Source organism: Trematomus bernacchii, unplaced genomic scaffold (genome assembly GCF_902827165.1).
Source record: "Trematomus bernacchii unplaced genomic scaffold, fTreBer1.1, whole genome shotgun sequence".
Lineage (NCBI taxonomy): Eukaryota > Metazoa > Chordata > Actinopteri > Perciformes > Nototheniidae > Trematomus > Trematomus bernacchii.
The window spans coordinates 1267641-1285688 of NW_022987792.1; the positions used below are offsets into that span (position 1 = coordinate 1267641).

The window sequence follows — 18048 nt, forward strand, 5'->3', positions numbered from 1 at the left end:
CCAGCGAGCGAGCCAGCGAGCGAGCCAGCGAGCCAGCGAGCGAGCCAGCGAGCCAGCAGCCAGCCAGCCAGCCAGCCAGCGGAGCCAGGAGCCAGCGAGCCAGCGAGCGAGCCAGCGAGCGAGCCAGCGAGCGAGCCAGCGAGCCAGCGAGCGAGCCAGAGCGAGCCAGCGAGCCAGCGAGCCAGCGAGCCAGCGAGCCAGCCAGCGAGCCAGCGAGCCAGCGAGCCAGCGAGCCAGCGAGCCAGCGAGCAGCGAGCCAGCGAGCCAGCGAGCCAGCGAGCCAGCGAGCCAGCGTAGCGAGACAGCGAGCGAGCCAGCGAGCGAGCCAGCGAGCCAGCGAGCCAGCGAGCCAGCCAGCGAGCCAGCGAGCCAGCGAGCGAGCCAGCGAGCGAGCCAGCGAGAGAGCGAGCGAGCCAGCGAGCCAGCGAGCCAGCCAGCGAGCCAGCGAGCCAGCAGCGAGCCAGCGAGCCAGCGAGCGAGCCAGCGAGCCAGCGAGCGAGCGAGCCAGCTAGCGAGCCAGCGAGCCAGCGAGCGAGCGAGCCAGCGGAGCCAGCGAGCGAGCGAGCCAGCCAGCGAGAGAGCGAGCCAGCCAGCGAGCAGCGAGCCAGCGAGCGAGCGAGCCAGCGAGCCAGCGAGCCAGCGAGCCAGCGAGCGAGCGAGCGAGCGAGCCAGCGAGCCAGGAGCGAGCGAGCGAGCGAGCCAGCGAGCGAGCCAGCGAGCCAGCGAGCCAGCGAGCCAGCGAGCAGCAGCCAGCGAGCCAGAGAGCCAGCGAGCCAGGAGCCAGGAGCGAGCGAGCGAGCCAGCGAGGCGAGCGAGCGAGCGAGAGAGCCAGCGAGAAGCCAGCGAGCCAGCAAGCCAGCGAGCGAGCCAGCCAGCGAGCCAGCGAGCAAGCGAGCCAGCGAGCGAGCAGCGAGCGAGCGAGCCAGGCGAGCGAGCGAGCCAGCGAGCCAGCCAGCGACCAGCGAGCCAGCGAGCGAGCGAGCGAGGCCAGCGAGCGAGGAGCGAGCGAGCCAGCCAGCGAGCGAGCCAGGAGCCAGCGAGCCAGCGAGCGAGCGAGCGAGCCAGCGAGCCAGCGAGCGAGCGAGCCAGCGAGCCAGCGAGCGAGCCAGCCAGCGAGCCAGCGAGCCAGCGAGCGAGCGAGCGAGCGAGCGAGCCAGCGAGCGAGCGAGCGAGCCAGCGAGCGAGCCAGCGAGCCAGCGAGCGAGCGAGCCAGCGAGCCAGCGAGCCAGCGAGCCAGCGAGCCAGCGAGCGAGCGAGCGAGCCAGCGAGCCAGCAGCAGCGAGCCAGCCAGCGAGCGAGCGAGCGAGCGAGCGAGCGAGCCAGCGAGCCATCGAGCCAGCCGAGCCAGCGAGCGAGCGAGCCAGCAGCGAGCCAGCGAGCCAGCAAGATCCAGCTGAGCCAGCGAGCGAAGCGAAGCGAGCCAGCGAGCCAGCGAGCCAGCGAGCCAGCCAGCGATGCGAGCGAGCGAGCGAAGCCTAGCGAGCCAGCGAGCCAAGCCAGCGAGCGAGTGCAGCGAGCGAGCTGAGCCAGCCAGCGAGCCAGCGAGCCAGCGAGCCAGCGAGCCAGCGAGCCAGCGAGCCAGCGAGCCAGCGACGCCAGCCGAGCGAGCCAGCTGAGCAGAGACAGCTAGCCAGGCGAGCCAGAGAGCGAGCCCAGAGAGCGAGCCAGCGAGCCAGCGAGCCAGCGAGCAGCGAGCCAGCCGAGCCAGCAGCCAGCGAGCCAGCGAGGCGAGCGAGCGAGCAGCCAGCCAGCGAGCCAGCGAGCCAGCGAGCAGAGCGCATGCGAGCCAGCGAGCCAGCGAGCGAGCGAGCCAGCGAGCCAGCGAGCCAGCGAGCCAGCGAGACCAGCAGCGAGCGAGCGAGCCACGAGCAGCAAGCCAGAAAGCCAGCCAGCAGCGAGCGAGAGAGCGAGCAGCCAGCCAGCAGCCAGCGAGCCAGCGAGCCACAGCCAGCACCAGCAGCCAGCGAGTCACGAGCATCAGCGAGCCAGCGAGGAGCCAGCGAGCCACGAGCCATCATCACCAGCGAGCCATCGACAGCCAGCGACGAGCAGCGATCAGCCAGCCAGCTAGCACCAGCCAGCCAGCAGCCACGATAGCATCGATCCAGCAATCATCTAGTCAGCAGCAGCCATCGATCCACTAGCATCTATCCATCTATCCATCCATCTATCTATCCATCTATCTATCCATCTATCCATCTATCCATCCATCCATCCATCCATCCATCTATCTATCTATCTATCTATCTATCTATCTATCTATCTATCTATCCATCCATCCATCTATATATCAATAAACAGTGTTAGCATTAGGTCAGTTAAACCCTCTGACTGTTTAATGTTCCTCGTACTCTGAAGGTACAGATAATTATCTGTGATCAATAACATGGATATTTTTTACTGCACTGCACTGTAGCTACCGTCCTGGGTTTTGTCCGTAGCCTCCTGTGAATTCAACACCACAGTAAAGCCAAGCTGAAATGGAAAAAGGTGAAATAGTTGCCATTACACTTTAAAAAAAGAAGAAGAAATAGTCCTAAAGTTTGATGCTTAAATTGATGATTATCCTGTTATTTCATTAAAGTAATCCAGGCATGGGAAACACTTTTGGTCTCCCCACAATATCGACCATATATTTAAATAAAAAAACTATAATTATTTAGTAGGTAATGTGGGTGAGGATGTGTGGAAGTTGTGAGTTTTAGCCCCTGACTGTTTAACCAATGTTACTCTGAAGGTACATCTCCAGCTTCATTGACATAGGTTCATCATTTACAATGCCAATAACGTTATAGTAAAACTAAATCTCAGGCTGTTTAATCCCTACACTTTCACAGTACTGTTCTCAATCAGTAATTCCAAATACCATTGTCATTCCAACACTAGAATATGTTGATTATAGTTAAACAGTTAATATCGTTATATGGTTGACTCTTCGAGGAGGTTATCTATTTAAAAATAAAAAGAAGCCAAGCTATAATTATTGATTGTCGACTGAAGCTCCCTTCCAACCTTATTCTTCAGAGACATGGAGGAAAAATACAAATGTGTACCCACTGCTGATAAAATGAGTCAAACTAAACATACGAGTTTCCTGATTGTATTAAAAGATGATATGTTCCATGTCGACTAATACGTTGTGCCCTAAATCATACAACTTTATTATATATTTTGCCATTTATTTGAAGTAGCTACAATACAGCACGTATAGCTTTAAGGTTAGTTTATTTTTATAGCACATTTTAAATCAAATCTGTACACAACGTATTGCTCCAAAACACCCTGAATGCAACCAAACTAACTCTCCTCCCAACTAGCCGTCAACAACAAAGTGTCACTCAGCCTAAATGTCTAAATCACACGTGTCAAACTCAAGGCCCGGGGGCCAAATCAGGCCCGTGGTGGATTTAATTTCGGCCCGCAGGATAATTTCTAATTACTATTAGTTCTGGCCCTCCGGTATATTGCACGCACACCTTCACTCCATCCTGAGGGTCTCCTCAGCTCAGAGCCTGAGCCCAAACATTGATGACCTTGCACCCAAGATGAGATGCCAAGTATCTGGCTTGAACTAGCATCACAGAGCAGCACACTGAGTTTCAATGGATGTTTCCTTCTGCACTTTCTCTCTCACGACAACAGGGCATGTTTGGGCTTTTCTCTTTGAGGGAAATAGTTTTTTTTAAGCTGTTGGCCTGTGGGAAAATGTAATCATAAGAAATGACTGCAACTGATTATTTAATGTTTAATGTTGTTTTTATAGGCAATCATTTAAGCTTTGTTAGTTCCAGGTTTAATATGTGCAATAAGTTAATTTCAATAAGTTCTGCAATAAACATTGAACCAGTCCGACTCGACTAGTACCCATTTTTTTATTTTGGCCCACTGTGTATTTGAGTTTGACCCCCCTGGTCTAAATAGTCTAAATGAAGTCACATGCACAGCTGTGGAGGGCACTCTGCATTTAAGGGAAAGCTAATATTAATACAAACAAAACCCCAAATGATGTCTCAAATGTCTTGTCTTTAATTGCAATGACATTATCACACTGTGTGGACTTCTTTTGTTTAAATTGGAAGCCTCTTTGTGGGAATTTAAAGGGGAACGCTAAGGCTTGGATGTTATCTTCTCCCCGACAGACAGCTAATGGTTTGATAAAAGGCTCGTTTCCTGCGGTTGGTGTTTGTATCACATCAAGACGAGGCTTTTTAATCACAGGTGCAATATGTTTAACAGTGAGAGAGGAAGCAGGGAGTCCAGATAGTGATTGTTCTACACATGGCAGGCTCAGTCTGGAAAAGCAAACACTCCAAAATGAAGAGCTCAAATGACTGATCTAATGACCTTGGACACACAGCGGGGAAAACACATTCAGATCGATGGCCAGCCACACAGGAGGCTCTGTACGTGGCTGAAAACACGGGACAGAAACTCTATCCAAAGTGTGATTAAACTGACTAAATTAATCACATGCTGAAGCTAAGGGGCTATCTTTTAGCTATAACAACTTCTGATTAACTACGTATTTCACTTCTTTTAAATCCAGGCTTTTCTGGTCGCTGCTGCCTTTCATTAAAACAAATAACTCTTTATTACACCGCGATGTTTTTCTAGTATTTAATCTTATTTTTAGTGAAGTCCTTTGGCTTTTAATGACTGTTATCCTAATGCTTTTAAGGTTTTCATTGCAATGCCTTACTAATGGTTAGGGGAATAAAATGTATCTTAAATATATTCACATAAAGGAAATGTATTTATATATTCTAACCTTCATTTCCTACATTTCTACTGATTTACTCCATCTGCGTATGCAAAGGAATTATTTCAGACGCCTTCGATAAATTACGAGTATATTTTACCCCCTATATTTGTAACGCCTCCCAAAATATTTAAAGATTAAAATAGGAAATAGGTATTAAAACAACATTATAGCTCTTAGTGCAGCTTACTTAAGTAATGCTACAAGTGTAAGATGAAGAATTAGATCAAATAGTCGTATACTTTTTAATAATAATCATTACATTTTTGGCATTACTGAAACTAGTTACCGTTACGCTTGAATGAAAATAGCAAAATTAATGGAAAAAGCATACACAATAATTCTTACATACGTTTTAAAGGATACATCTTAATAAAAAAAACATGTCCAAGCCGTACACAAAGGCTATTACTTCCTGTCCTTTAAACTCTACTGTTCAGACACAATTAAAAGGGTGTTGATTGTGATTTCCAGCCCTAGCAGATAAATGAACATCTTTCCCCCGCTCTGCTCTTGACTCTGCGAGGCGACTGCAGGTTTTTTTTAAAGCGGATACTTGGCGGTGATAAATCCCCTGAACTCCCCTCTCCAGCAAGGCTATGAATTTTGATGTGTCTTTGTGTGTGGCAGACAGGAGAGGGAAGCAGAGTGGGGTTAGAGTGATTAACCAGCGCGTTGATGGGGATTTAGAGCGGATCGTGGTTAGTGATGGGTGGCCTATCTCCCCGACTAACCGCTGATCCCCAAGAGGCTTCAGCTCAGCTCAGCTCAGCTCAGCTCAGCTCAGCAGCCCAAAGCATTTTCATTAAGGATGGATTGAGTCTATCTCAACAGTCCCCCAACACACACCTTCAGAAACACTTCATCAAATGTAGTGTTTTGCTTAGTGATTAGCCTCTCCCAGGCTTTGAGAGAGTGAGACTGATTCCTCTGTTTATAAACCCACTGAGCAGTCAAATCTGCCCTTTTCCAATATCCCCTTAATGAAGTAGGCCTTTCTCTGCGAGGGGAACACAAAAACCACCTTTTCAAATGGAGCCAAAGAGCAAAAAGAAGGGGTAGACGGAGGAGAAGGGAGTGCGTAGTCGCGCACATATGCTACTGTGTAATGAAACCGCCAAAAAGCAGCATGTTTTGTCCTGTCGTCTAGGACGCTTGTGACAAAACAGGACAAACACAGAGCAGATCAAATAGCTTCTGTTTTCGTGCGGAGTTCTTTCTCCAGCTTCCCTAAAGCCATTCTAACCACGGCACAGTTGGCAGACTAAGTCAAGCTCACCCAGAATACAACGAAATACAGTGAAAATGAATACTTTTCTCTGCCCTCGCGCGGTGTAGAGCACAGTGGTACAGTACAGCGTGTGCGAACACCAGGGAGACGTCGGCCATATTGTGCTGGCTTAGGAGAGGAGATCAGCCGAAAACAGGCGACACGCCAAGCTCCTCTTCACGTTGTTTCCCGCTTTGTTTATCTCACACTCTTTACATCACTTCAACCTCTCATGTTTTAATTCCTCTCCTTCTCACTCAGTTTCCTCCTCTGACTTGTTCCCCCCCTTCCTCTCCTCTCAGACCCCATTTTATTCCGTGCTGTGCCCTGGTGTCATCCCTTCCTCCCTCTCTGGTGGTCTGCACCCCCCTCACATCTTGCTGTGTCCTCACAGTCTAATAAGGCTGTAATCCACACAAGCTGTCAGTTGATACAAGCATCCCTTAAAAGGACAAAAGCCAAAAAACAAGGCGGGAAAAGTGGACAGCTAAAAATAAAGCCTCAGCTGTCGGGGTGAAAATGTGATGAGGGTTTTGAGGGAATGATATCAATGTGGCTGTAAAGCCTTCTCCACACAGCATTACACAGAGGGGGGGGGGGGGGGACATAACAGTAAACATAGTGAGGACGGACCCCCATTATTGCCAACACTCTGCAAATAAAGGTCATTAACGGTTTGTCAGAAGCTGAAGATTTTAATGTCAATCATATGCATGTTGTTTACATTTATTTTGTTCCTCCTTATTAATTAAGTCCAGTAATTCAGCGTAATTCAGCGATAGGCATATGTGATTTGTTTTAGACTTCTTAGATTATTTGGTCTCCTTTGGATCTAAATAGAATTAAGGCTAAAAAAGTCCTGCATTTTAAGATAAGATAAGATAAGGGAATGTTTGTAATCATTATTAAATAACCCTCAGGTTTAAGTGTGTTTGTTTCTCTTGGTGTTAACACTAATTGTATACTAAGGCTGCGTTCAGATAAACAAAAGCTCTGTGTCGAACAAATAAATAAAACCACTCATAAGACAGCAGGGGGCCATTCCAGTGAGCAAAGGGAGATCTGGCTAAAAAGCAATATATATATATATATATACACATTTACTACACAGCAATATTAATTAAAACCACAAATGGATTGTTTGGTGAATATACTTTACCAATGACACCAATTGCTTCTTATAAAACATATTGCTATTTTCAGTCCACTTCTAATGAGATCTCAGTAGGAATTCTTCATGGTTGTCTATAGTATGTATCACGGTATAATAGCATGAACGAGTGTTGGAGAAAATACAAGTCGTCTCCTCTTATGGGTTTTAATGCACTGATACTGTGTGACTTTGCACTGTGTATGACCTATTCAATTATAAGTGTGAATAAAATCATGTTCTACCTCGAATGTGGGCTGCTGCTATAATCTACCTCAAAAATGTTTTGATACTATTAAAACATGTGCCTATACAATCTACCTACCTTAAGCGTTTGGGTACTTTTGTATATGAATTTTAATCTTTATAATCATTTGTATGTTTCAATTCTATATTAGGAGGGATATGTTGGAGAAAATGCAAGTTGTCTCCTCTTATGGGTTTGAATGCACTGATACTGTGTGACTTTGCACTGTGTATGACCTTGCAGCTGCCTCTTCTGAGATAGGAGAAGGCAGGGCATAATTCATGTTGTTGATCCAGATGAGAGGACACATACTCCTCGTCTCCTCACTTCTTCGAGGGGCAAAGAGCAACAGTGGCGCGAAGGAAGGACGTGACTTTCCAGAGATGTCCCGACACCTTCCCGACGCCAAACCGATTCACGACTTTGTAGTTACCTCCTGACTTTAGACTATATAAGCTTGATGTTACTTCCTGCTCCTTTGAGCAGCATACCTCATGTGTGTGAGTTGAACCATATCCTTTGTATGTGACTTAACTCTGCTCCTTCTTGCAAGAATAATTAGTACCTGGTTTCAGTTAGTGTGGAATCACCCTTCACTTATAAGCATCTGGGATATTTTAAAATGTAGTTTTGAGTTGTTTTTTAAACCATAATATGTTATAAAAGAAGCAGTTGTTGTTGGCTGTTAACAAAGCACAGTTTAGTATATTTATAAGTGAATAAATGCTTAAAGTCCTCAAGACTCAGGCCATGTTCTGCTTGCCATCTAATGATTAAAGTGAAGGGGGTTAGCCTTAGCGATAGCATCAGGATCCTTTAATGTGGGCTTTGTTTTTTAAAGATGGACATGGTTTTCTCATTTGAGTGACAAGCAGCTCCGCTTTAACACAAATACTTCATATACCCAGGTGACATGTCAGGAATGTATGAAGTTATAAATAAATAGATCCGCCCGAGCCTACTGGTGAGTACTGATAAGAAGCAAAATCCTTGACAAGGTACCTCTACTCTCTTTTATATTCCATCTTTTTATTGTGTTTGGGTGTTGACATAGAGATTTAGCTAAACTAATAAAATGCATTTCACCGGACAGGAAGTTCACCGTTCACACACAATACACTGCAGACATACGGCGTATACTATAAATTGATCCTATGTGATGACTTATGCAAGGAAAACTGATAACAAAATACAATTTCAAAAGCAGCGGCTGGTCTACACAAAGAAGGGATGACATTGGTGCTTAAGGAGAACATATTATGCTCATTTTCAGGTCCATATTTTGTGCTTTTTTTTTTTTTACATGTCTCCATGCTTTAATGTTCAAAAAGCTCTTTATTGTTCTCATACTGCCTGTGCTGCAGCACCTCTTTTCACCCTCTGTCTGAAACCAGAGCCCAGTCTGCTCTGATCGGTTAGCTGGCCGGCTCTGTTGTGATTGGTCAACCAGCTTAGAGATGTCCCGCCCCTTAGCCTATCAAAAACAATGTGTTGGAGCGCTAGCCATAAAAGTGTGAGTGCTACTTAGTGATGTCACTTTGTAACAGTAAACAAAGGAGTCTAAGGAACTTTGGGATTTTCGCCTTTGCAGACCATTCACATGCACTAAAACCATAACACACTACAGTAAAGGAAAAACCGAAAAAAAACCTAATAGGGCCTCAAACCAACACTAAATTTTTTTTACAATTCAATCGTTTGACTTTTAAGTGACAAAGATATGTAAGATTGTGTACAGTATCTTAATACATTCAAACATTTCAGCTCACTTACATCTCTGGCTTTGCCATAGAAGGCCTCTTGAGACGCAGCTTCCAAAGTCCCGATGAAGAACATTGGGTGGGTCTCTCCATACCTGAGGGACACAAAGATCAGTTCATAAAGACATTGTTACATGCCGGCTTTCTTTTGTCTACCAAAGTCTTTCAAATGAGAACCTGACGTTTAGCTCTTACCTTGAAGAAAATTCGGCAGTAAAGTGCAGTAAGGCATCAGCTTCGTTCTCACTATTTTCTGGCACTGTAAAAAAAAAAAGGTTTTATGGTCAAACTCTGAGATGCATGTCCCTGGTGTTCAATACAAAACCTGGAGCGGAAATTAACATCTCCAATGCTGTAATACTTACTCATAGGTGCTTTCCGACAGGTAGAGGATCCCAATCCAAACATCTCCGAATCGTCCACCCCGAACTCTGACGCGTCTTCAAAATCATCCGCGTCACTGTCGCTGACCATATGGACATCTGCACACTGTGGACATGAAGCAGCATCAGGTTTATTGTAGGTTTACACGTACAAGCTATTTATATTGGTGTGTAATGGTGCATACACAAACACAGTAAGAGAAATGAAGTTGTAAAAATAAGCAAATATAGAACCTTTGAAAAAATACTTACAAGTTACTCAAGGTAATCGGTGACTATATATATATAGAGATTGTTTTGTATGTCTGAGGTCTTTCTTGCAAGTAAACACCCCAAATCATGAGCTGTGTCATGTACAACAAGAACAAGACAAATACTATGGAAAATAAAATATCTGAGCTCTGCAGTTTTATAAAAGGTAGCATTAAACAAATGATGTAACGATATTGAGACTTAAATAGACAGAAGTTATTAACACAATTATTTTGTTACCCTGCTATATAAGTAAGCATGGTGTACTTAGTGCCAAGGTGTGTGTGTGTGCGTGTGCGTGTGTGTACGTGTAGTGTATGTGTGTGTGTGTGTGTGTGTGTGTGTGTGTGTGTGTGTGTGTGTGTGTGTGTGTGTGTGTGTGTGTACCTCTTCTGTGGGTTCCTGGGAATTGGCTGGTGAGGACCTTCGACAAACACTGAGGTGATGGCAGGGAAAGGTGATCCCAGAGACAGCTAGCGTCATCTAAAAACACAAAGGGAGAGTCATTAGCCTAACAATGAAGGACAACTGGTGGTGTGAGATCTTAAACCATTTTTGATTACTTGCCCCAATATATGTCAACTCAAAGTTAGAGTCCTTCACAAGTCCAGTTGTATCAAAACAACAACTGGGAATCTTAGTTTCTGAAACAAACCACTATATCTGCAAGTTTCACCAAGTCCCGTTAAAGTAAGTCTCATTAAACATTTGGACCACACAGTTACAGACTTAGTTTTTTTATTTATTAAAACCCTGGTTTGAACTTAAAATCATGATTCTGGTTGTGCTCAATTGAAAACAATCACAGACAGGCTTTCAGAATTTAAAAGAAAAACCTGGTAGGAGATGACTTTGATAATATTATCAGTTTAAGATGTTAAAAATACTACACAATCATTTCATTTCTTATATCTCTCGCTGCCGGCCAACATTTAGTACATTTTTACCCATGTACAACTGAGAAAATGTTTAAATGTATTTATTTTTTGCCGTTACAGGACTTTTTTGAGAGTACCTGACAGTGCAGGATTGATTAATGACTTCCAAACACAGCCTTCTCACTTCTCTAATAAGAGGAAAAGCATGATGAGGTTCATGAACACCTGCAGTGGCTGTGATGGTGGTTTTGTAGTAAGAGAACACCTGACTAATGAGCTCCCAAATCCAAAGGCAGGACTGTAAATGTCAGCGTTCAGCGGGGACTCATTACAGCTGCTGTCTCCTGGCTGAGACCCGAGGGACGACAACAATACAGGCGAGGCAGTTTGCAGTAAAACTGAAGATACCCGCCTTTAAAAGAGCAGGATTTAAGGTTGACTCCCATCATCTAACAACCGAAATGCAACTTATATATTCAACATGGAGACACATTTGTTCCTTCTTGTCACAGTGACCACAAGGGCTGTAATGCAAGTGAAAATATCATTCTACACACTTCTACAGAAAATCTTACTTGGTACACATCCTCCTAACTACAGACTACAAGATCATTTTAATAACTTTTTTAATTATCATGTGAAGAATGTTTGAAAAACAATCATTGCCTCTTGGAATATCAGTCAAAAATAATCACACTTAAGGTTTCTTTCCCCCAAATTGTGACCACCAAACGCAGGACTGGTAACAATCCAACCATGACTTCTAGCCTGAACATACTGGTACTTGTCACAATAACGCAACAATACATCCACTGACGCACTAATTGTTGAGAGCAGAGCGTAAAAGAAGCCCAGATGCAAAAAGTTTTCTGGGAGAGTGAACTTCTAAACAGCAGGGCAGCGGCAGAGAAGCTGTGTCTCCCTGCAGAGGTCTCGTGATCTGCTCCATTGTCACCCGCTAAGACACACAAAGAGCAGCTGGACGTGGTTGAATCGGGAGACGATTACATGCAACGCCAATTGAGTCTGAAAAGAGCTACACGGACCTCACGGAGTTACTCTCTCTGAAGGAAGAGTGGCTCCTCACGCTGGCCCCCGCTTCTATAGCAGCTCACAACAGTGTAACCACTAGAGCCTGTCAGCAACATGGACTTACTTGTGAGCACTGCTGTTTACTTGGACCCTGATAAAGACCATGTTTCTTTTAAAAAAGGGGCATTCACAGTCGGCTATCCATCTTTCCACACTTCCTTATCTTTTCAATGTTTAGAAAAGTAAGTTTGCTGCAGCGAACAAAAAACATTTGGACAGTAGTGGTTGAGCGACACGCGTGACTGAAGGCAACTGGTGTTGGGAAATAAGATGAAAATGTGTCTAGTGTTCGAGATTTTAACGCTAGTGTTTATATTAAAGTTTCTATCCCATTAGTAACTTCGATTGAGGATGGCTGCTTCATGGTAATTGAAATATGATGTGATCACTAGGTTAACTTAAACAAACTTTCAAACATGTTTTTGCATCAATAGGTAATTGGATTTAGCAGGAAACATACTGTATAATTAGATAGACTATTAATTATAATAATATTGTGAAGAAGAAGACAAACTAGAAGTAGGAGAAGAAGAAAAAGTAGAAGACAAACGGGGGGTGTTTCTCAATGTTGAGTAAGGCTGCTTCAGAGCCACTATTTCAAGCATACTACGTCATCGAGTCCCGCCGAAGTACTCTTCCAATCTCCAGCATACTTGGAAATCTACCGAGCCCGGCGTACTCCGTTTGGAGAAATATCGAGGCTGCACATGTGTAGACTCCGCGGTCTTAAAATCCCCACAATGCTTTGCGCACGGACCAATTTCCCCAAATCTGTGGCGGAAGATGTAAGGAGGGGGGCTCTCATATGACGCACACCTGCACACTTGCTAGCCTGTTCCACTCTTCGTTTTCCGAATGGCAGGAAGGATTCTTGACTCGCTTCTGAAGCAAGATGCTCGGCAGACATGTGCTACCAAGCAAGCGTACTCACGATTGAGAAACACCCTAGAAGTAGGAGAAAAAGACACGAGAAGTAGGAGAAGAAGAAGAATAGCTATTGTCATTGTTGTTAAATGTATATTATATACTGTACAAATATTACTTATTTTAAAAGAATGTTTAATTAACTGAGATAATGAACTCTTCTGATCCCCAGGACAGAAACAACCATTTTACAAATCACTGCACCCTGAGAAAAACACTGTTGACTATATTGATTACAATTTGAACCACTGTGTCTTAAATTCCCAGCAGCTCAGTAACCAAGGAGAAGATATGAGAAACGCAGCATCTCCCCTGACGGTTAGAGAATGAATAATATCCTGATGAGTGTTCCCTCTCGGTGTTGTCTCAAGCCCAGAAAACCGCTCAAAAAAAGCAGAGGCTAGAGACTGCCATGCAACGATGAAACTACACAAACAAAGAGTGACATCACAGCTAAAGGGTAAAGCTAACACTGAAACACATAACAAGTGTATATACGGAAATATGACGTTTCCTTCTCACCAGATTCACATCTTTTCTAAGAGGCCTGAAACAGTCAATCAACCCTGAGACAGTGACACAGGTGTACGCAGAGATAACAGAAGAAACAGATTGTATTTCCTGTGTTTGACCGATTAGTAGCGAGTGTACTCCTGACAATTAGAAGTGTGTAAGCGTCACAGCGAGGACAACTGAGGAACACCTACGAAGAACACTTATCTGAATTGCCTCGTGTAACTTAACTCTAACTCATTTAGTAGTCTGGTCTTGGTCATTAGATTGTGGGTTATTCATATTTTTCTACAGAACTTTACAAGGTAATGGAACAACAAACATTATTCTCCCAACAATAGAAGTAAAGTGAGTTAGGAACAGTGTGTGTTGAAGACAACTGTGACTTAAAGAGACGCTATATAAGAGGATGGGTCTCGGACCTATGGGCTGAATTGGCAAAGAGAGACTCTAACTCATTTAGTTGTTTGGTTATTCATATTTTGCCAAAGAACTTTATAAAGTAACGGGAAAAAGCAAGTAAAACTAATGTGAGTTAGCCATACCTTTGGTTTTACGAACGAAAAAGATAACTATGACTTAAGGAGATGCCACCTGAGTCGTGAGGGTTAAATATGCACTGAGAGAGTAGCTAGTTAACAACAGAGAAGTTAGTAAGCGATACTTTTTGTTCAACAAAAGAAAAAACAACAATGACTCACCACATAGACACCATTAAACACATGACCGGTCTCAAGCATGAGATTGTATTAGCACTGACACACTAACTAAGTTAAGTAGTCGATGTGAGCCCACAGAACTTTACAAAATAATGGGAAAAAACTACATTATCCCAACAGTAAAGTAAAGTTAGTTAGGAAAACTTTTTGCCTCAACCTGTGCCTTAAAGGTCCCATGTCATGCTTTTCTGGTTATTACCCGTCCCCTTGTGTGTTATGAAGCTTTTTCTGCATGTAAACGGTCTGCAGAGTCACAAACCCTCAAAGTACACCCTGTAGCGAGTAAAACTCTAACACAGAAAAGACCTGTCTATGCTGCCCCAGAACGCCTCGTTGGACATTTCTCTTTTTCTTCCTGGGTATAGTGACGTTACGTCCGCGGCGCCGTTACGTTTGGACCAATCCGCGGACATCCTCACACACACACACTCGGCGGGAGGTTGCGAGGCTCGCTGCTTGCGAGACAGTGAGACACCGCGGAACTCAGCCTGGGCACACACACAAACTCCCAGCCAGGCTGCGGGTGTGTGTGTGTTTCGGGCTGGGTTTCGCTGTGTCTCGCTGTCTCGCAGACGGCCACTGGGCTCACAGGGAGGGGGGGGGGGGGGGGGGGAGGAGGAGCTCCAACAAGCCGCTTAGGACAGAGAGTGAATACACATGCTATACAGAGATGCTGTATGAGAAACCAATGTGAGTTTGGAAAATTGCACAATATACATTTATTCTAGTAGACCTCAACAATGGAATTATGATCAGTAGAAATGGCCGTGACATGGGACCTTTAAGAGACGCCATTTGAGACATGATGGGTCTCAGGCCTGAGGGATGAATTAGAGACTATCTAATTTAGAAGCGTGATCCAGAGAACTTTACAAAGTGATGGAAGAAAAACATTACTTTCCCCAAAAGTAAAGTTAGAAAACCCTTTTGGTTTAACGAAAAAAAAAGACAACTGTGGCTTAGGAGACGTTATTTAAGACATGGTGGGTCTCAGGTCTGTTTAATTAACAATAACTGTAATTAATTTAGTCTGGTCCTGTTAATAAACCATTTTTTTGTCATATTTTGCCAGAGAACTTTATAATTCGATTAAACAAAAACATCATCCCAACAACATATAGTTAGTGATACTTTTTTGTTCAATGGAAGAATAAGACAACTGTGACTTAGGAGACGTTATTTAAGACATGATGGCTCTCAGGCTTGAGGGTCTAATTAACTCTGACTCTAATTAATATCAAGTCTGATCCTATTAATTAGACTATGTGTTATTCATATACTTTCTAGATTTCTTTACAAAAGTATGGATATTAGCATCATTCCCAAAACAGTAAAGTTAGGTACGACTGCTTTTTGGTTGAACTAAAGAGAACTTTGACTGTGACTAAAATAGTTTGAGACATGGTGGGTCTCAGTTGAATAAGCACTAACTAAAAAAGTAGTCCGCTGCTGTTAGTCAGATTATTTGAGAACTTTACAAAGTGATGGAAGAAGTAAAGTTAGAAAAACCCTTTTGTTTAAGGAAAGAAAAAGACAACTGTGACTTAGGAGACGTTATTGAGGACACGATGGCTCTCAGGCCTGAGGGTGGAATTATCTCTGAGAGCGTTGTAGGTATTGAGCGGGACAAAGACATACAGGGTCTGATCCTGAAGGATGTGAAGGCATGGCCCCAAGTCTATTCTGCCCATTCCTCAATCCAGTGGCAATCAAACGTGAGAATCTTAACAGCGTCTGCCGAGAGGATCCCCGTAAACCCTTTCCCCCCCCCCGACTCCTCACAATGAGAGGCTTTCGTCTGAGGGCCTAATAAGTGTATAAATAAAGTTGATCACTTCCCCCGTCAAAGGCAGCCTGGAGGGGTTTGAGCTGACATGGATGCAAGGAGGGGAGGTGAAAAACAGGAATGAGTCGAGTGCCTCTCAATCCTCTCCTTCGCTCTGACCCTGTGGCTTCTCCTGATGTTGAGGGACACAAGTGCAGCTCGGCGGCTCAGCGGTAAAACGTGGAAACAAGGCTGAAGCGCCGCAGGGCACGGGGGGGGGGGGGGGGGGGACGAGGTTAACCCCCCCAAATGACCCTCTCCCACATCTCCACACAAAAGAAACGGGTTCCTCTTTTTTGGATTCTTTTAATTAACACTTGCATTGAGGCTCTAAGCATTCAGGGGCCGATACAGGGGAAGAATTTTCTCCCCCTCCCTTCCTCTCCCTCTTCCCTTCGAACCCTTTCTTCTCCTTCTTTCTCTCCCTTCATTCTTTCTGTTTCTCATTTATTTCCCTTTCTAGTGTAGGCAGTGTTTGGATTAGGTGTCTGGCTGTGAGTGTGAGATAATTACTACTGACAGCTGCACTGAAGGCAACCACAACCACAGTACCACCTTACACCGCTCTGCCTTTGATGCAGCGAGGGGGGGGACGGAGAGCAAACGTGGGGAAGAGAAGACAGGGAAGGGGAAGGAGATGGATAGAGGAAGGAAGTACGGAGAACATGAGTAAGAAATAGGGAGTAGGAAGCAGGAAGGCCAGGTGCGCCCCACCCTTACCACCTGTTGGTTTCCGTGTTTCAGGCTGGCTGCAGATCAGTATCAGTGCTTGTTATATATGTACGCACACAAACAAATGCAAATACAGCAAGAGGCTACGGTAGGCATACATAAATGACTGTTGGATCAGTTATGAGACATAGCAATAAATGGCAAATGGACTGAGTGGCAGTAGCTCATTCTTTAGGGACTTGGCTTGGGAGCTGAAGGGTCGTCGGTTCAAGACCCAATCAGACCTTTAAGTCTATAAAAATGCATGTGATTGTGTATATTTGTATTCATACCATATCCGTATATTTCTAATGTGTATGTATACAATACAGAGTGGCGTTTCCCCTTGGGTTTTAATAAAGGGTCTTCTTATCTTATTTAGTCTGCATTCACCCAGTCACACACATCCGTACAGAGGCAAAGGCTGCAGGATGTTGCCCAAAGACACATCAACATGTTGTCTGCATGTGTTGGCGATCGAACCAACGACCTTCCAATTGGAGGAAGACTATCTACCTCCAGCCACGTGTAATGTTTGCTGCTTTAAAAAAACAACCATGTCAGTGAGATGTGAGCTTCACAGAACGCATCCCAACAGTTAGAGGAGATAAAAACATGAGACTGACAAGACTAACTTGGTGCTGAATGTCACCTGAAGGCAGCATATCGCACAAGGGGACAGAGCTTATCGCTGAGCCCTGTTGCTACGAAACCGTCAGCCCCCCCCTCCCCCCTTCAATAAATCCAGGGTTTAATAGGACCCCTATCAGGTAGAAGAAGGATTCCATTAATGCCAGCTGGGAACTGGAGGAAGGTGCTGGCCTACAAGGCGAGGCTCTGCAGCATTAATACATTAGCAAACACCATGAAACACTGCATAAATGTCAGCAATTACTGCCCAGAATGAAGGATGATGGGGGGGGGGGGGGGGGGGGGGGTTTGAGGCGATGGGGGGGTGTAATAAGGATGTCCCACTGGCTGTCAATCACTCCCAACAGGTGTGGAGGAACGACTGTCAATCAAAAAGGCTCCAATGAGATGATGCTGTGTGGTTTAGGCGAAGGAATATAAGGGGCGGGTCTTAATTTGAATATTTCCAACAGGAAGTTAATGTCCTGTTGGCATCTTATATCAACTGTTGCCAAAACATTACCTTCAACGCTGGATCAGGAGATATTGGAAGACACAGCTAGATGATTACACTTGCTATGTATGCAGGGGTTTAGTCATTGTACAAATCCACCTGGAGTACAATTAACTCAATCAAGTTTTAACTAGTACTGTCAACATTGCGGTGATGAAGTAAACCATGTGATATGACAATTACAAAGAAATGCAAAAACAAAAAAAGACAGTGTGCTTCTTCATATGTCAAATACAAACTGTTCCTATAAATAAAAAGGCAACACTGGGATCAAATATATTCAAGAAAAATTCAAATTTCTGACAAATGATGTTGGCCAGTCATGCGTCATATTAAAGTAAATAAACACATTTTTATTTTTACATTTGGACACAATTTGATAACCTAACAAGAGGGAGGTAATCACATTAGGCGTCCCATT

General features: G+C 44.7%; 1 protein-coding gene across 1 annotated transcript in view; it reads right to left on the bottom strand.

The window, feature by feature from the left end:
* faf1 (Fas (TNFRSF6) associated factor 1) overlaps positions 1-18048 on the bottom strand; it is a 112813-nt gene that overhangs the window by 49775 nt on the left and 44990 nt on the right. Inside the window, exons 9-12 of the mRNA XM_034149794.1 lie at positions 10209-10304; positions 9552-9675; positions 9382-9445; positions 9200-9281 (exon numbers count right to left, since the gene is read on the bottom strand). Coding sequence (XP_034005685.1) covers positions 9200-9281; positions 9382-9445; positions 9552-9675; positions 10209-10304 — 366 coding nt within the window. The remainder of the gene's footprint in view (positions 1-9199; positions 9282-9381; positions 9446-9551; positions 9676-10208; positions 10305-18048) is intronic.